Source organism: Symphalangus syndactylus, chromosome 11 (assembly GCF_028878055.3).
Source record: "Symphalangus syndactylus isolate Jambi chromosome 11, NHGRI_mSymSyn1-v2.1_pri, whole genome shotgun sequence".
Classification (NCBI taxonomy): Eukaryota; Metazoa; Chordata; class Mammalia; order Primates; family Hylobatidae; genus Symphalangus; species Symphalangus syndactylus.
The window spans coordinates 120921715-120936023 of NC_072433.2; the positions used below are offsets into that span (position 1 = coordinate 120921715).

General features: G+C 43.8%; 2 protein-coding genes across 6 annotated transcripts in view; one reads left to right on the top strand and one right to left on the bottom strand.

The window, feature by feature from the left end:
• KARS1 (lysyl-tRNA synthetase 1) overlaps positions 1-4237 on the bottom strand; it is a 20124-nt gene extending 15887 nt beyond the window's left edge. Inside the window, exons 1-2 of one of the 4 annotated variants that reach the window (XM_055299576.2) lie at positions 4053-4182; positions 850-1029 (exon numbers count right to left, since the gene is read on the bottom strand). In XM_055299576.2, coding sequence (XP_055155551.1) covers positions 850-995 — 146 coding nt within the window. In that variant the 5' untranslated portion in view covers positions 996-1029; positions 4053-4182. Of the gene's footprint in view, positions 1-849; positions 1030-2967; positions 3084-4052 lie in introns of those variants that run through there. The other 3 variants (XM_063612432.1, XM_055299577.2, XM_055299579.2) reach the window with 3 other exon arrangements.
• TERF2IP (TERF2 interacting protein) lies at positions 4175-13853 on the top strand. Of its 2 annotated transcripts, none has more exons than XM_055299586.2 (3): positions 4175-5027; positions 10742-10866; positions 12628-13853. In XM_055299586.2, exons 1-3 carry the CDS (start codon positions 4358-4360, stop codon positions 13030-13032), a joined length of 1200 nt encoding a protein of 399 aa, XP_055155561.1. In that variant the 5' UTR covers positions 4175-4357; the 3' UTR covers positions 13033-13853. The 2 variants fall into 2 exon arrangements, with proteins under 2 accessions (XP_055155561.1, XP_063468526.1); XM_063612456.1 differs by having other exon boundaries at positions 4358-5027; positions 10742-10860.
• The last annotated feature ends 456 nt before the right edge of the window (positions 13854-14309 follow it).

Genomic DNA, 14309 nt, shown 5'->3' on the forward strand with positions numbered 1-14309 from the left:
GCTGGAGTGCAGTGGTGCGATCTCGGATCACCGCAAGCTCTGCCTCCCGGGTTCACGCCATTCTCCTGCCTCAGCCTCCAGAGTAGCTGGGACTACAGGTGCCCGCCACCATGCTTGGCTAATTTTTTTTGTATTTTTAGTAAAGATGGAGTTTCCCCCTGTTAGGCAGGATGGTCTCGATCTCCTGACCTTGTCATCCACCCATCTTGGCCTCCCAAAGTGCTGGGATTACAGGCACGAGCCACCACGCCTGGTCCATCTTTTAAAAAAGAAAAACGGATTCTGAATGGTTTCAAAGTTGACAGCTTTTTCTACATATAATGTCTTATAACATTTGTAAAGACAACCTTTCCAAAACACTGCTGGTGCTATCATGCTATAATTTGGTCAGTGGACTGCTAAGACTAGGCTGTCTAGTTCTTCTAGAATTAAGATAAATCTGTTTTCCACTCAACCAGGTGCTCCTCTTAAATCAAATCAATCTTAAGGATAATCCAAAAAGGTCCTAGGGATAGCACTAAGACTGGAAACCAAATTAATCTCAAGAGCAAACAAAACTCCGGAAAGACAGAAAAGGGAAATAGCTGGCATTAGAAATTATTTGTTCAAACAAGGGTTTTGTTCTCAGCACTGTTCTAGAATAAGATCCACATGTCATCTCAAGACTCTAAGGAGAGATGATTTGATTTATTAAAGAGAAAACGAGAAAGGACTATTGGTTTTGGTATTAGCGCTCCTTGTTTCCTTAGCAACAAGTCCAAAGACTTAGCCAGAGGCTTAATAGAGAATGAACCAAGTAAGGAAAGAATTTTTGCTTCCAGAGCAATAAAGAAGGTAATGGGCACCAACCTTCTTTGATCAGACATTGACTTGTCCTTCTGAGGCGCTGTGAAAGGAGCAAGTTGACCCAGTCGCAGTTCCCTGTGACCCCACTCTGCCCAGGAGGTTTTGCGCAGGGACCCCCTAACAAGCCTTACAGCAGCTTGCGTCAACATGGCAGAACACCCTGGAACTAATGATTACCACCACCTAGCAGGAAACACAGAGATGTGGTGTCAGATGGGACAGACAGTATACATATACCCAACCAACTCTCTTACGGGTTGGGGAGGGGGACCATGCTTCTACTACCTTTTAGTCCCATTTAACTGTCTTAACTGATAGCAACCTTGTAACACTCCCTGTGCTATAACTGTAACTGACAATGTTCTTAGCTGACTATGGAAAAAACATGCATATCTAGGGTAAAGCCAATAGCAAGTTAATGGATAGCTTACAGGTAAAAATGCTCACAACGTCCTAGAATATGGGAACAGGATGTGAGGCATTTTCTGAAGCCCTGAAGTGTGGTTTCTCACCTGGAGAGGAAATACCTGGCCACAAGATGGCAATAGGAAGCATATAAAATAAGAGGAAACTGTCACTATCAATTGCGAACTCTAGACAAAGATAAATGCAAGCCACACAAAAACACGAGTCAAACACAAGACTTGTTCGGAACTCTAGGAACAAGGGGAAAGGAGAATTTCAGGAAGGTCCTTAGAATGCGTTATGTTTATACATTATCAACACTGGAAGGCAACAGAATTACAGCGATCACCTCCTTTACCATGTTCAAATAAATTTGAGGAGGCTATTTCACTTGGGCAGGAAGTACATCTGTTTTTAAACTTGGAGTCAATACCTGGCATAAAATGGTGCTTACTAAAAATTTCAGACCAAGGAATTTCCCAGAACAATTAAACGGAAGGAAATGTTAATCATAAAAAAATTATTTTAGCTCATGGTAACTAGATGAATAGACATCAATGACAGGTAAGACACCGTGAGTAGTGCTGTGTAGTTAGGATACAGAGCATGGACTCCAGTCGAGTCACAGGCCTGACTTCAGATCTCTGCTCCAGTGCTCTGGATCAGTGCTAGACTATATTTTAGGAATGCACACTTTAGTAATGCATTTAATTACCAGGGCCTCAGTTTATTAATTTGAAAAACAGACAATAACTCCTCTTGCAAGGTTTTTATTGAGATTAAACAGAAAGCTTGTAGAGATCTAGCATTGTGCCTGGCACAGAAAAGCTGGTTAAAAAAAGTAGTAGCTGTATTTAATTTTAGAAAACTCAGTGAAGCAGGGATTGGTGGCTCACACCTATAATGCTAACACTTTGTGGGGCTGAGGCGGGCAGATCACCTGAGCTCAGGAGTTTGATGCCAGCCTGGGCAAAAAGGTGAAATCCCATCTCTACTAACACACAAAAATTTAGCCGGGTGTCGTGGCGTGCGCCTGCAGTCCCAGATACTTGGGAGGCTGAAGCACCAGAACTGCTTGAACCCGGGAGGTGGAGGTTGCCGAGGGCTGAAATCGCACCGCTGCAATCCAGCCCGGACAACAAAGACTCTGCCTCCAAAAAAAAAAAAAGTCAGTAAAGAGGAATTAACTAGTTTTCTCAGTTTACCTAAAAACACACGCTGAACTGGAAACCTTGCTTTCACTTGTGATACACAGTCTTAAAATTCAATTCAATGTAATTGATTATCATAGGTGGTTTGAAAGAATGAACTAAACTTTAGTATTTTATATCACAGATACACCACATTCAACTAAATTTGACTTAACAGATTAAAGTCCAAACAATTTTCTCTAAGGTAGCAGTCCAAAGACCAGGTTCCAAACATTTATGGAAGTCCATCGGATTGCTCTAACAAAGGGCAATATATTAAGGTGCTACCAAACTGTAAACCTAGACCATTTCTCTTATATTTTTTCTAAGATATTTGAAGCACAAAGCCAGGGACACAAAAGGAAACATCAGGCCGGGTGCGGTGGCTCACGCCTGTCATCCCAGCACTTTGGGAGGCGAAGGTGGGCAGATCACAAGGTAAGGAGATGGAGACCATCATGCCCAACATGGTGAAACTCCATCTCTACTAAAAGTACAAAAATTGGCCAGCCATGGTGGCACACACCTGTAATCCCAGCTACTTGGGAGGCTGAGGCAGGAGAATCGCTTGAACCCTGGCAGCAGAGGTTGCAGTGAGCAGAGATCGCGCCACTGTACTCCAGCCTGGCGAAAAAGCGAGACTCCATCTAAAAAAAAATAAATAAAGGAAACATCATTTCTCTTTTCTTTTTCATGCAGGGTCCAACTCTGTCTCAGTAACGCCTTGTGGAAAGAGATGGAGAAGGGCTCGCTCACGCGGCACTCGTGGCAGTCCCTGAAGGACGACTACCTCAAGTCTCCCAGGCTGGAGTGCAGTGGCACGACTTCAGCACATTGCAACTTCCGCCTCCTGGGTTAAAGCGATTCTCCTGCCTCAGTCTCCCGAGTAGCTGGGATAACAAGTGCGCGCCACGGGGATTAAGCCCTCTCGTATGCCTCTGGAATGGTACTATGTACCATCTTCCTAGCAATGATAAAACACTCAATTACCTGTTATGTGGTTCAAATGGGGAATGCTAATAAGAACATAAGACAGCCAGTTAAAGGGTGGCCAATCCTGACTTATCTATGTTAACCTACATACTCCAAGGATTTGGGAGTGGTTAACAAAGATACCAAGATGCACGAGTTTTAGAACTGATCCCTTTTAATACATAACGTTCAGAATGACCTTAGTGAGGCCCAGAAAATTTTGAAGGTCTTCCTGAGAAGCTAGGATATTTAATATTTCTCCAACTTCCATGTTTACTGAGTGGCTCAACAAAAGAAGGCATTTCTCAGAAGGAAGGAGAATGAAGCTAAGCAGGAAGTTTCTTCGCTTTTCTTTCCTGATTAACTCTTAGTTCTCGTCCTAGTTCCTCCTCCACAGTTTCTTAATTCTAGGGGTATAAGGAGGACGCCGCCGGTGCCAGCTGGGAACGGGGAGCCGGCGTGCCCGGGGTATCCCGGGGTATGTGGTCTGCAGGGCGCAGCCACCACGTCTCAGCATGTGCGTACCCACGAGAGCCGGCAAAAAGGCCCCGGCACAGCAGCCTTGGTGGGAACCTCGCGGCGCTTCCCAGCCCAGGCTCTCCTACCGCAAAGGGTTTAAAGACTCGCAGCGACACTCACTTCTTGCTCAGTTTCGGCTCGCTGCCATCCACTTTCACCTCGGCCGCCTGCACGGCCGCCATCTTCCCGGAGGGCCCGACCCAAAAGTAAGGAGGATAGTACGTTAATTTCCAGGTCAAGGTGCGAAGCCCCACCTCTTCCGGGGGAGAGGGGGCGGGCGCTCTCGATGCGCCGCGGCCGCTGCTGCGCAGGCCCAGTGCTGCGCTTCGCGGCAGAGGCGTCTGAGGTGACAGCTCAGTCAGTTGCGCTCTGCGTGCCAGGCGCTCGCGAGGGGGCAGATCTCCTAGTAGAGCTCGGCGTCAGACATGGCGGAGGCGATGGATTTGGGCAAAGACCCCAACGGGCCCACCCATTCCTCGACTCTGTTCGTGAGGGACGACGGCAGCTCCATGTCCTTCTACGTGCGGCCCAGCCCGGCCAAGCGTCGGCTGTCAACGCTCATCCTGCACGGCGGCGGCACCGTCTGCCGAGTGCAGGAGCCCGGGGCCGTGCTGCTGGCCCAGCCCGGGGAGGCGCTGGCCGAGGCCTCGGGTGATTTCATCTCCACGCAGTACATCCTGGACTGCGTGGAGCGCAACGAGAGGCTGGAGCTGGAGGCCTATCGGCTGGGCCCCGCCTGGGCGGCGGACACCGGCTCGGAAGCAAAGCCCGGGGCCCTGGCCGAGGGCGCCGCGGAGCCGGAGCCGCAGCGGCTCGCGGGGCGGATCGCCTTCACGGATGCGGACGACGTAGCCATCCTGACCTACGTGAAGGAAAATGCCCGCTCGCCCAGCTCCGTCACTGGTAACGCCTTGTGGAAAGCGATGGAGAAGAGCTCGCTCACGCAGCACTCGTGGCAGTCCCTGAAGGACCGCTACCTCAAGCACCTGCGGGGCCAGGAGCATAAGTACCTGCTGGGGGACGCGCCGGTGAGCCCCTCCTCCCAGAAGCTCAAGCGGAAGGCGGAGGAGGACCCGGAGGCCGCGGATAGCGGGGGTGAGGAGGCTGCGCGCGGCGCCTCTCGGGCACCTGCGCGGGTGGGGTTGGGGTTTTTTCCCTGGCTGCCTGGCGTCCATCTTGGCATCTTGGGTAGCAGCGCTTGGCCCCTCCCCCTGTTGACATCCGGGTAAATTTGCACCATTTTCTTGCCTCCTCGCTCCCTTGTTGTTTATTATTGTTCTTTTTTTGCGATGGGTCTGTGTTGCCTAAGCTGGTCTGAACTCCTGAGCTCAAGCGATCCTCCTGCCTCGGCCACCCAAAGTGTTGGGATTACAGGAGTGAGCCACCACGTCCGGCCTCTCGTCGTTTTTATTTTTTAATTTTTGAGTGGGGGCTCGCTCAGTCGCCCAGGCTGTGATGCAGCCGCGCGATCACGACCCACTGCATCGTGGACCTCCCGGGCTCAAGCGAATCTCCCGCTTCAGCCTCCCAAGTGGCTGGGACTACACTCCCGCGCCACCACGTCCCGCTAAATTAAAAAAAAAAATTGTTGTAGAGTTGGGGGTCTCGCTGTGTTGCCCTGACAGGTCTCGAACTCTTGGGCTCAAGCGATCCTCCCGCCTCGGCCTCCCAAAGTGTTGGGATTACAGGCGTGAGCCATCACACCCAGCTTCTTGGTCTAGTTTTAATTTACTTTACCATTGACTAGAATATTGACATGGTTCTATATTCAAAAGTTACGAAAAGAATATATAGAAAATTCTCTTGGCCGGGCGCGGTGGCTCAAGCCTGTAATCCCAGCACTTTGGGAGGCCGAGGCGGGCGAATCACCTGAGGTCAGGAGATCGAGACGAGCCTGACCAACATGGCGAAACGCCGCCCCTACTAAAAATACAAAAATTAGCCGGCCGTGGCAGAGAATTCCTGTAGTCCCAGCTACTCAGGAGGCTGAGGCAGGAGAATTGCTTGAACCCGGGGGGCGGAGGTTGCAGTGAGCCGAGACTGCGCCACTGCTCTCCAGCGTGGGTGACAGAGCGAGACTCCGTCTCAAAAAAAAAAAAAAAATATCTCGTCCTTCCTGTCCACCAGCTACCCACGGGATAACTGGCTTCTTGTGTTTCTTTTAAGAGATATTCTACAGACTCCTTTTTAAAAAAGATTGCTGTTATGTTCAGGTAGATTCAGTATAAAGGCGTACCAGACTTATTTTAATGCTCTGGCGTAACTGAATGCCTATGGACTTAAGAAGGTTCTCGGCATTTGGAAGGTCTCTTCCTGGTGTTGCTTAGGTGAAGTGAGTTTTTAATGCACTTGAATTGAAAATTGGGGTTCAGTATGTCTAGGATGCAGAGCGAGGCTGTTAAGATGTACTTGTGACGTATCTGGCATTGATAAACCGACAGACCCTTTTGTTTAAAGAGTCTTGCTGCTTCTCCTCCCCCTCCGTAATCCTCCCACCTTTTCTTTGCCTGGATGGCTACTCCATTTAACACTTGAAGGCTGGGGAGTAAAATGTTTTTCTCTTGTTCAGTATGCTTAGTAGGAATTTTGTTTTGGTAAAAGTGACATTTCAGCTTCATTCATTCAGCAGATATTTGAGTGCCAGACATTGTCGTCCTGCTGGAATATAACAATAAATAAAAGTCCCAGTGGTCATGGAGCTTATAACATGCTAGCTGGGGAGTGGTAAGGGCTATAGAGAAAAATTCAGAGTGTAAGGGTTGGGAAGGAGGTTTTTCCTATAGGATGATAAGACAAGGTCACTGTCATAAGCTGATGTTTAATCAGAGACCGAAGGAAGTGAAAGAGCAAGCCAGGTGGATATCTGGGGAAGAGTGTTCAGGCAGAGGAAGAAGCCAGGACAATCGCCCTTAGGTGGGAGTATGGCTGGTGTGTTTTTGTAGCCACAAAGAGAACAGAGTGGCTGTAATGGAGTAGGAGGGAGAATTAATGATAGCAGATGAGGTTAGGGCTATGTGTATGGGTGAAGTATGTTATCATGTACGGCCTTGCTTTTATTTTTATTTTATTTTAATTTTATTTATTTACATATCTTGAGACGGGGTCTTGCTCTGTCACACAGGCTGGAGTGCAGTAGTGCGATCACGGCTCACTGCAGCCTTGACTTCCCAGGCTCAGTGGATCCTCCCACCTCAGCTTCCCAAGTAGCTGGGACTACAGGCACTCATCACCACACCTAGCTAATTTTTGTATTTTTTTTTCTAGAGACAGGATTTGGCCATGTTGCCCAGGCTGGTCTCGAACTCCTGGGCTCAAGGGATCTGCCCGACTTGGCCTCCCAAAAGTGCTAGGATGCCAGTTGTGAGCCACCATGCTGTGTCTGGGCCTTGCTTTTAAATCCGTGATGTTGGGACTATTGGCAAGCCATTTGGAACTTGGGACAAAATTAAGCTGGATTCATCCTACCTGTCTAAGTAATCTTTTGATAATCAGATATTTAAATGTAAAAATTAAAAAATTCTACAATGAGTAAGAGAAGATATGAATGAATATATCAGTATGGTGGGAGTTGCTCTGAACCATTTGTGGTTCAGGATGCTGTCTGATTTGCCAGAAGAAAAAAAGTAAAAATATTAGCATGGTGATAAGTCATGAAGCCAAAAAGACTAAGAAAAACTTTTCTATATTTGATTACCTGAAAATTAAGAACTTCTCATGGTAAATAAAGTCAGAGGGCATGCTGGAAAAACATTCCCAATACATTGCAATAGACTTAGTTTCTTTAATGTCTAAAGAGCTCTTTGTCATTAAGTAAGGAGTCATTAAGTAAAAAGAAAACTAAAAGAAAAATGAGAAAAGGAAATGGAACAGGAAATTCCCAGTAAAGGAAATAAGCGGCCAATAAACAAATGAAGAAATATTCTGTTATTAAATGAAAGTAAATCAGACCGAGTGCGGTGGCTCATGCCTGTAATCCTAGCACTTTGGGAGGCCAAGGCAGCAGATCACTTGAGATCAGGAGTTCAAGACCAGCTTGGCCAACGTGGTGAAACTCCGTCACTACTAAAACTACAAAAATTATCCAGGCATGGTGGCGTGCGCCTGCAATCCCAGCTACTCAGGTGGCTGAGGCATGAAAATTGCTTTAAGCAGGGAGGTGTAGGTTACAGTGAGCTGAGATCAAGCCCCTGCACTCCAGCCTGGGTGACAGAGCCAGACTCTGTCTCGGAAAAAAAAAAAAAAAAAAAAAAGAAAGTAAATCAGACCCTGAGCAGAGGGTCAGTATAAGCTATACTTTGACCCATGAGACCTGTGAGTTAGTAAGTATGTGTGTTGGAATTGTTTTGTATTTATTTGATGAATTGAGATAGCTTCCACTATACAAAATAGAACAAAAGCTCCCCAAGTTATTTATTTTTTTAAGTAAATCAGAGCAAGGAGATGTTATATTTTATCTGTAAGATTGGCAAAAGTCAATACAATGGGTGATATCCAAAGTTAGTGTGTAGGAAAACAAATATACTCCTACGTTGTTAATAGAAATTGATACAATTTCTTTGGGGGGCATTTTGACAATATCTGATGACGTTATAATGTATATTCCCTTAAACATGGCAGTTTTGTTCTAGGAATTTATCCCGTAGATATACTCAGAGTACAAATGGGTACATACTGAAAGGCAGTCTCCCTGTTTACATACCCTTTTCCCTGGGTCCTTTCCTAGAGGCAGCCTGTATTAACATCTCTTGTCTGTTACATGTCCTCTTTGCTCATAGTAATACTAGCACACTAGACATCAACTTACTCTGTGGTTTACTTTTTTTAAACTTAATTATTTATCTTGAAGTGTTTGCGTGTCTGCACAAAGCTTTTCTTCATTCTTTTCTCATTGACTGCGCTGTACTTCATTATGTGAGTGAACGGTAATTTACTTTTTATTATGGAGAATTCCAAGCATTTACAAATATAGAATAGTATAGTGAACTATACTGCATGTATCCATCACCCACCTTCACCTGATTTTAGTTCATGGCGTTTTTTAAATCTATACCTTTCGTCCCAACTTCCTGGAGTGTTTTGAAGCAAATGCCACATATCATATCATTTTATCTATTTTAGCATGTATCTCTGAAAGATAAGGCTTTTTTAGTTACTATTTAAGAATTTTATTAAATACATACAGTAAAATTAACTTTTTATGGTGTAAAATTATGTGATTTTAAAAACTTTATTTTTTATTGTGGTAAAATATATATACCATAAAATTTACAATTCAGATAGTTGTTTAAGTGTTCTGTTCAGTGGCATTATTAAGTGCATTCACATTGTTGGGCAACTGTCACCACCATCTGTATCTAGAACTTACTCATTTTCTAAAACTGAAACTCCATGCCTTTTATTATTTTCTGCTTCTAGGGGTCAGAGACATGCCTATTAAACACTAATTCCCCATTTCTCCCTCCTCTTAGCTCCGGAAACAACCATTCCGCCTTCTGTTTCAATGAATTCAATATTTCTAGATACCTCATACAAGTAGAATCATGTAATATTTGCCATTTTGTGTCTGGCTTATTTCGCTTTGCATAATATCTTCAAAGTTCATCCATATTGTAGCATGTGTCAGAATTTCATTCCTTTTTAAGGGTGAATAATATTCCATTGTATGTATATACTACATTTTGTTTATCCATTCATCTATCACTTGACATTTGGCTTATTTCCATCTTTTGTTTATTTTGAATAATGCTGCTGTGAACATGGGTATAACTAGTATCTGTCTGAGACCCTAGTTTCCATTATTTTAGGTATATGCCTAGAAATGCAATTGCTGGATCATATAGTAATTTTGTTTAATTTTTTCTTTTTCCTTGTGGGTTGTCATCATGAAATTATATTGAATTTTTTGAGGAACTGCTGTACTCTTGTCCAGTTATATGTGTTTTAACATAATGTAAATTTTTGTAACCAGCACCCAAATTGGGATTTAGAACAATTCCGTCACGAAAAACTCCCTCTTGCTGCCCCTTTGTAGTATGTTTTAGTAAGTACAAAAGGAGCAGAGTTAAATCTTCAGAGAACAAAATGTAAAGGGGAAGGAACAGGATGTTTAAATTTAGGAGGCCCTCCTTTTTGTAGATGGTATATTGGTGGATTGTGGTACATGGCCCAGATCTGCCTTTGGCTGCTAGGAGAGCTGCCTTGCCCAAAGTCCTGTCTTCTTAGGGCTGCCACCATCCAGTGACTGATATTTGCAGAGGTAAAAAGTCTCTGCTCCTTGGCCCCAGCTTGGTCAATTCTGAGGGCCTTCCTAGCTCCAGAGTTGCCCATGGTTTTGCCTGAGGCCTTGCTGTAACTCTTTGATAAATCAGCTTCTCTCTCTGCCCACTCCTGCTTTCCTTCTCTTCCACAAAGGTTTTCCCAAAATCACTCCCCAATTGTTTAAATTTCCATCTCCGTCTCAGAATTTGCTTCCTAAGGAACCCAATTTATGACACAATTTTGTTAATTTGCAAAGTCTGTAAATACAAAGCAAAAAATGAATTAAACTTGAGCATTTTTATATGTCAGAGTTTAAGAATGTATCATCGTTTGGATAGTACATCTTTTCAGAAGCAAGTGTAGAAATGGGTGAATGAGCACGTCTTAGGCTTTTTTTACCCTTCCGAATCAAGAACAGATGTCTTCTGATAGTTAAAAAAAAGAAAAAAGTGCAGGCTTACTCCTGGCCCAGAGCTCACACAGCAGACAATATATTTTTGGTTTATGTAAAAGAGGCTACTGCTAATCTGTGCTGTTCCTCTCTTTAACAGAACCACAGAATAAGAGAACTCCAGATTTGCCTGAAGAAGAGTATGTGAAGGAAGAAATCCAGGAGAATGAAGAAGCAGTCAAAAAGATGCTTGTGGAAGCGACCCGGGAGTTTGAGGAGGTTGTGGTATGTTAACTAGATTTACTCATTATTTTTTTCCCTACCTTCATTCTTGTTTGAAACCGTATACCTTTTTCATCTACCTGGGGCTCTGGAAAGTGAGAGAGGAGTTCAAGATGGAAAGGGAAAATGGAAAATGGGATTGATCTGGGCTTCAGACATGTTACCCTGAAGCTTTTGCTTCACAAAGCTTTTAGTTTTTGGCAGGACAAGTTGAGGGGGAAAGGGAGAAAAATTGGGTAGAATAGGGACAGTTGTATAAACAGTATAAAGCATCCCACTTTGAGTACTTTAATGTCAATATATTTTTCAAAAAGTTTGTAGTAATTGCTTTCTCTATTTTTTTGAGATGGAGTCTCGCACTGTCGCTCAGGCTGGAGTGCAGTGGCGCGATCTCAGCTCACTGCAAGCTCCGCCTCCCGGGTTCACGCCATTCTCCTGCCTCAGTCTCCCGAGTAGCTGGGACTACAGGCGCCTGCCACCACGCCTGGCTAATTTCTTTATATTTTTAGTAGACACGGGGTTTCACCGTGTTAGCCAAGATGGTCTCGATCTCCTGACCTCGTGATCCGCCCGCCTTGGCCTCCCAAAGTGCTGGGATTACAGGCGTGAGCTACCGCTTTTTCTATTTTTTTGAGGTGGAGTCTCACTCTGTCACCCAGGCTGAAGTGCAGTGGTGCCATCTCAGCTCACTGCAGCTTCCACCTCCCAGGTTCCAGCGATTCTTCTGCCTCAGCCTCCTGGGTAGCTAGGATTACAGGCACGTGCCATCAGGTCTAGCTAATTATAGTAATTTTTTTATCACGCAAATTTTTGTGTACTTTGAGCTTTTTTGAATTGTTTTAGCTCTTCCATATTCAGTCTAGCTTCTATTACTCTGTTAGAATCCAATATTTAATAATAGCTATAGAGAAAGACAGGAGCCATACAATAATGGTAAGTTTTTTAAAGGTCCAAATTATATGCATATATTTTTCCAGGATAAAGGGTCTTGTGAATTAACAAAGAAAATTCATATTAACAAAGAAAAATGGTTAGGCTTCAGTCCAAACAAGGGAAATAATTTAAAGCTTCTGTAATTGGTGAGTGAAGGAGTGCACAGGAATTGGCAGGATTTATGGATTGTTGCCTTTTGTAGTCTGTTTTATTATTTGATATTTGGTTCATTTTTCATAAACTTCAAACACTCAGCTCTCAAACATGATCTACCTAGGCCTCTTCCCATATAGCATGCTTTGTAATCTGTCTAACCAGTATAGCTTGGAAGCCCTAATATATTCATACAGCAGTGCTTTTTGAGTACTTATTATGTATAGGCATTGGTAGGTATTGGAGATGTGGTGATGAACAAAACATACAATTCCTGCCCTTAGGAGCTTACAGTCTTGAGAATGAAGTCAAACATTTAACAAATCTAATGAACACGTGTGCACGTATATGTGTCTCTCTATTTATATATACATTTATTTTTCATGTTCAATGTAGCTTCTAATATTCTATTGGAATACTGTAGCCAATTATACACACATATACACATATACTACTCCCCCTACCCCTCACACACACGTGCACATACACACGCGTGTACATATACATACACGTCTGACATGAATAAGTGTAAGAAGGAACACAGCAATTAAGAGGAACTGAAGGAAGTCCAGTGTGATTGGAATAGAGGGCAAGGGGGTGTTAGTTGGAAGAGACCAGATATTATAAGAATTCAAGACTTGGTGATTAGGAGCTGGTTTTACTCATCATTCTGTCTAGGTGGATGAGAGCCCTCCTGATTTTGAAATACATATAACTATGTGTGATGATGATCCACCCACGCCTGAGGAAGACTCAGAAACACAGCCTGATGAGGAGGAAGAAGAAGAAGAAGAAAAAGTTTCTCAACCAGAGGTGGGAGCTGCCATTAAGATCATTCGGCAGTTAATGGAGAAGTTTAACTTGGATCTATCAACAGTTACACAGGCCTTCCTAAAAAATAGTGGTGAGCTGGAGGCCACTTCCGCCTTCTTAGCGTCTGGTCAGAGAGCTGATGGATACCCCATTTGGTCCCGACAAGATGACATAGATTTGCAAAAAGATGATGAGGATACCAGAGAGGCATTGGTCAAAAAATTTGGTGCTCAGAATGTAGCTCGGAGGATTGAATTTCGAAAGAAATAATTGGCAAGATAATGAGAAGAGAAAAAAGTCATGGTAAATGAGATGGTTAAAAAAAATTGTGACCAAGGAACTTTAGAGAGTTCTTGCATTGGAACTGGCACTTATTTTCTGACCATTGCTGCTGTTGCTGTGTGAGTCCTAGATTTTGTAGCCAAGCAGAGTTGTAGAGGGGGATAAAAAGAAAAGAAATTGGATGTATTTACAGCTGTTCTTGAACAAGTATCAATGTGTTTATGAAAGGAAGATCTAAATCAGACAGGAGTTGGTCTACATAGTAGTAATCCTTTCTTGGAATGGAAACCTTGCTATATTAGTGACAAAGTGAAAGGAAATTTAGGAGGCATAGGCCATTTCAGGCAGCATAAGTAATCTCCTGTCCTTTGGCAGAAGCTCCTTTAGATTGGGATAGATTCCAAATAAAGAATCTAAAAATAGGGGAAGATTTAATTATGAGGCCTTGAACACGGATTATCCCCAAACCCTTGTCATTTCCCCCAGTGAGCTCTGATTTCTAGACTGCTTTGAAAATGCTGTATTCGTTTTGCTAACTTAGTATTTGGGTACCCTGCTCTTCGGCTGTTCTTTTTTTGGAGCCCTTCTCAGTCAAGTCTGCTGGATGTCTTTCTTTACCTACCCCTCAGTTTTCCTTAAAATGTGCACACAACTCTAGAGAGTGTTAAGAATAATGTTACTTGGTTAATGTGTTATTTATTGAGTATAGTTTGTGCTAAGCATTGTGTTAGATTTAAAAAAATTAGTGGATTGACTCCACTTTGTTGTGTTGTTTTCATTGTTGAAAATAAATATAACTTTGTATTCGAGTCTCGTCAATAAGTGTTTTGATTGCATACACAAAAGTTTTTAGGTCTAAAAACCACAAAGGAACTAACAGTTGTTGTTAATGACAACCAATAAAGTGGTTCCATTTTAGAATGAATAGGCCATTGGAAAGATACTAGTTCTTCTGGATGGAGCAAAGAGAAGAACTGCATCAAGGACTCTGAGAAGTGGCAAAATAAGCTGAACTGCTGAAAGCCAAAGGGGAGAGAAACCAATCAAGGACCAGCAGGTGGGTAGCAGAAGGTGTCAGGACCTCATCCATATTCCCTGGGCACACATCATTCTCTAGCATGTGCCACTAACAGGAATCCTGCAATAAGCACCTGCTTGAGGCTTTCTCTCTGCTTGAAGTGCTATGGAGTTGATGCCCCTGTATGGGAATTCTAGGGTGCCTACCCAGCTTCCTTGCGGACCAGAGAAATTATACAACTGGATAT

Excerpts from the sequence above, each read along its gene's own strand:
- TERF2IP (XM_055299586.2), top strand. The coding sequence starts at position 4,358 with ATGGCGGAGGCGATGGATTTGGGCAAAGACCCCAACGGGCCCACCCAT. Across the intron at positions 5,028-10,741 it reads GGAGGCCGCGGATAGCGGGG|AACCACAGAATAAGAGAACT; the intron begins GTGAGGAGGCTG and ends TCTCTTTAACAG. Across the intron at positions 10,867-12,627 it reads GGGAGTTTGAGGAGGTTGTG|GTGGATGAGAGCCCTCCTGA; the intron begins GTATGTTAACTA and ends CATTCTGTCTAG.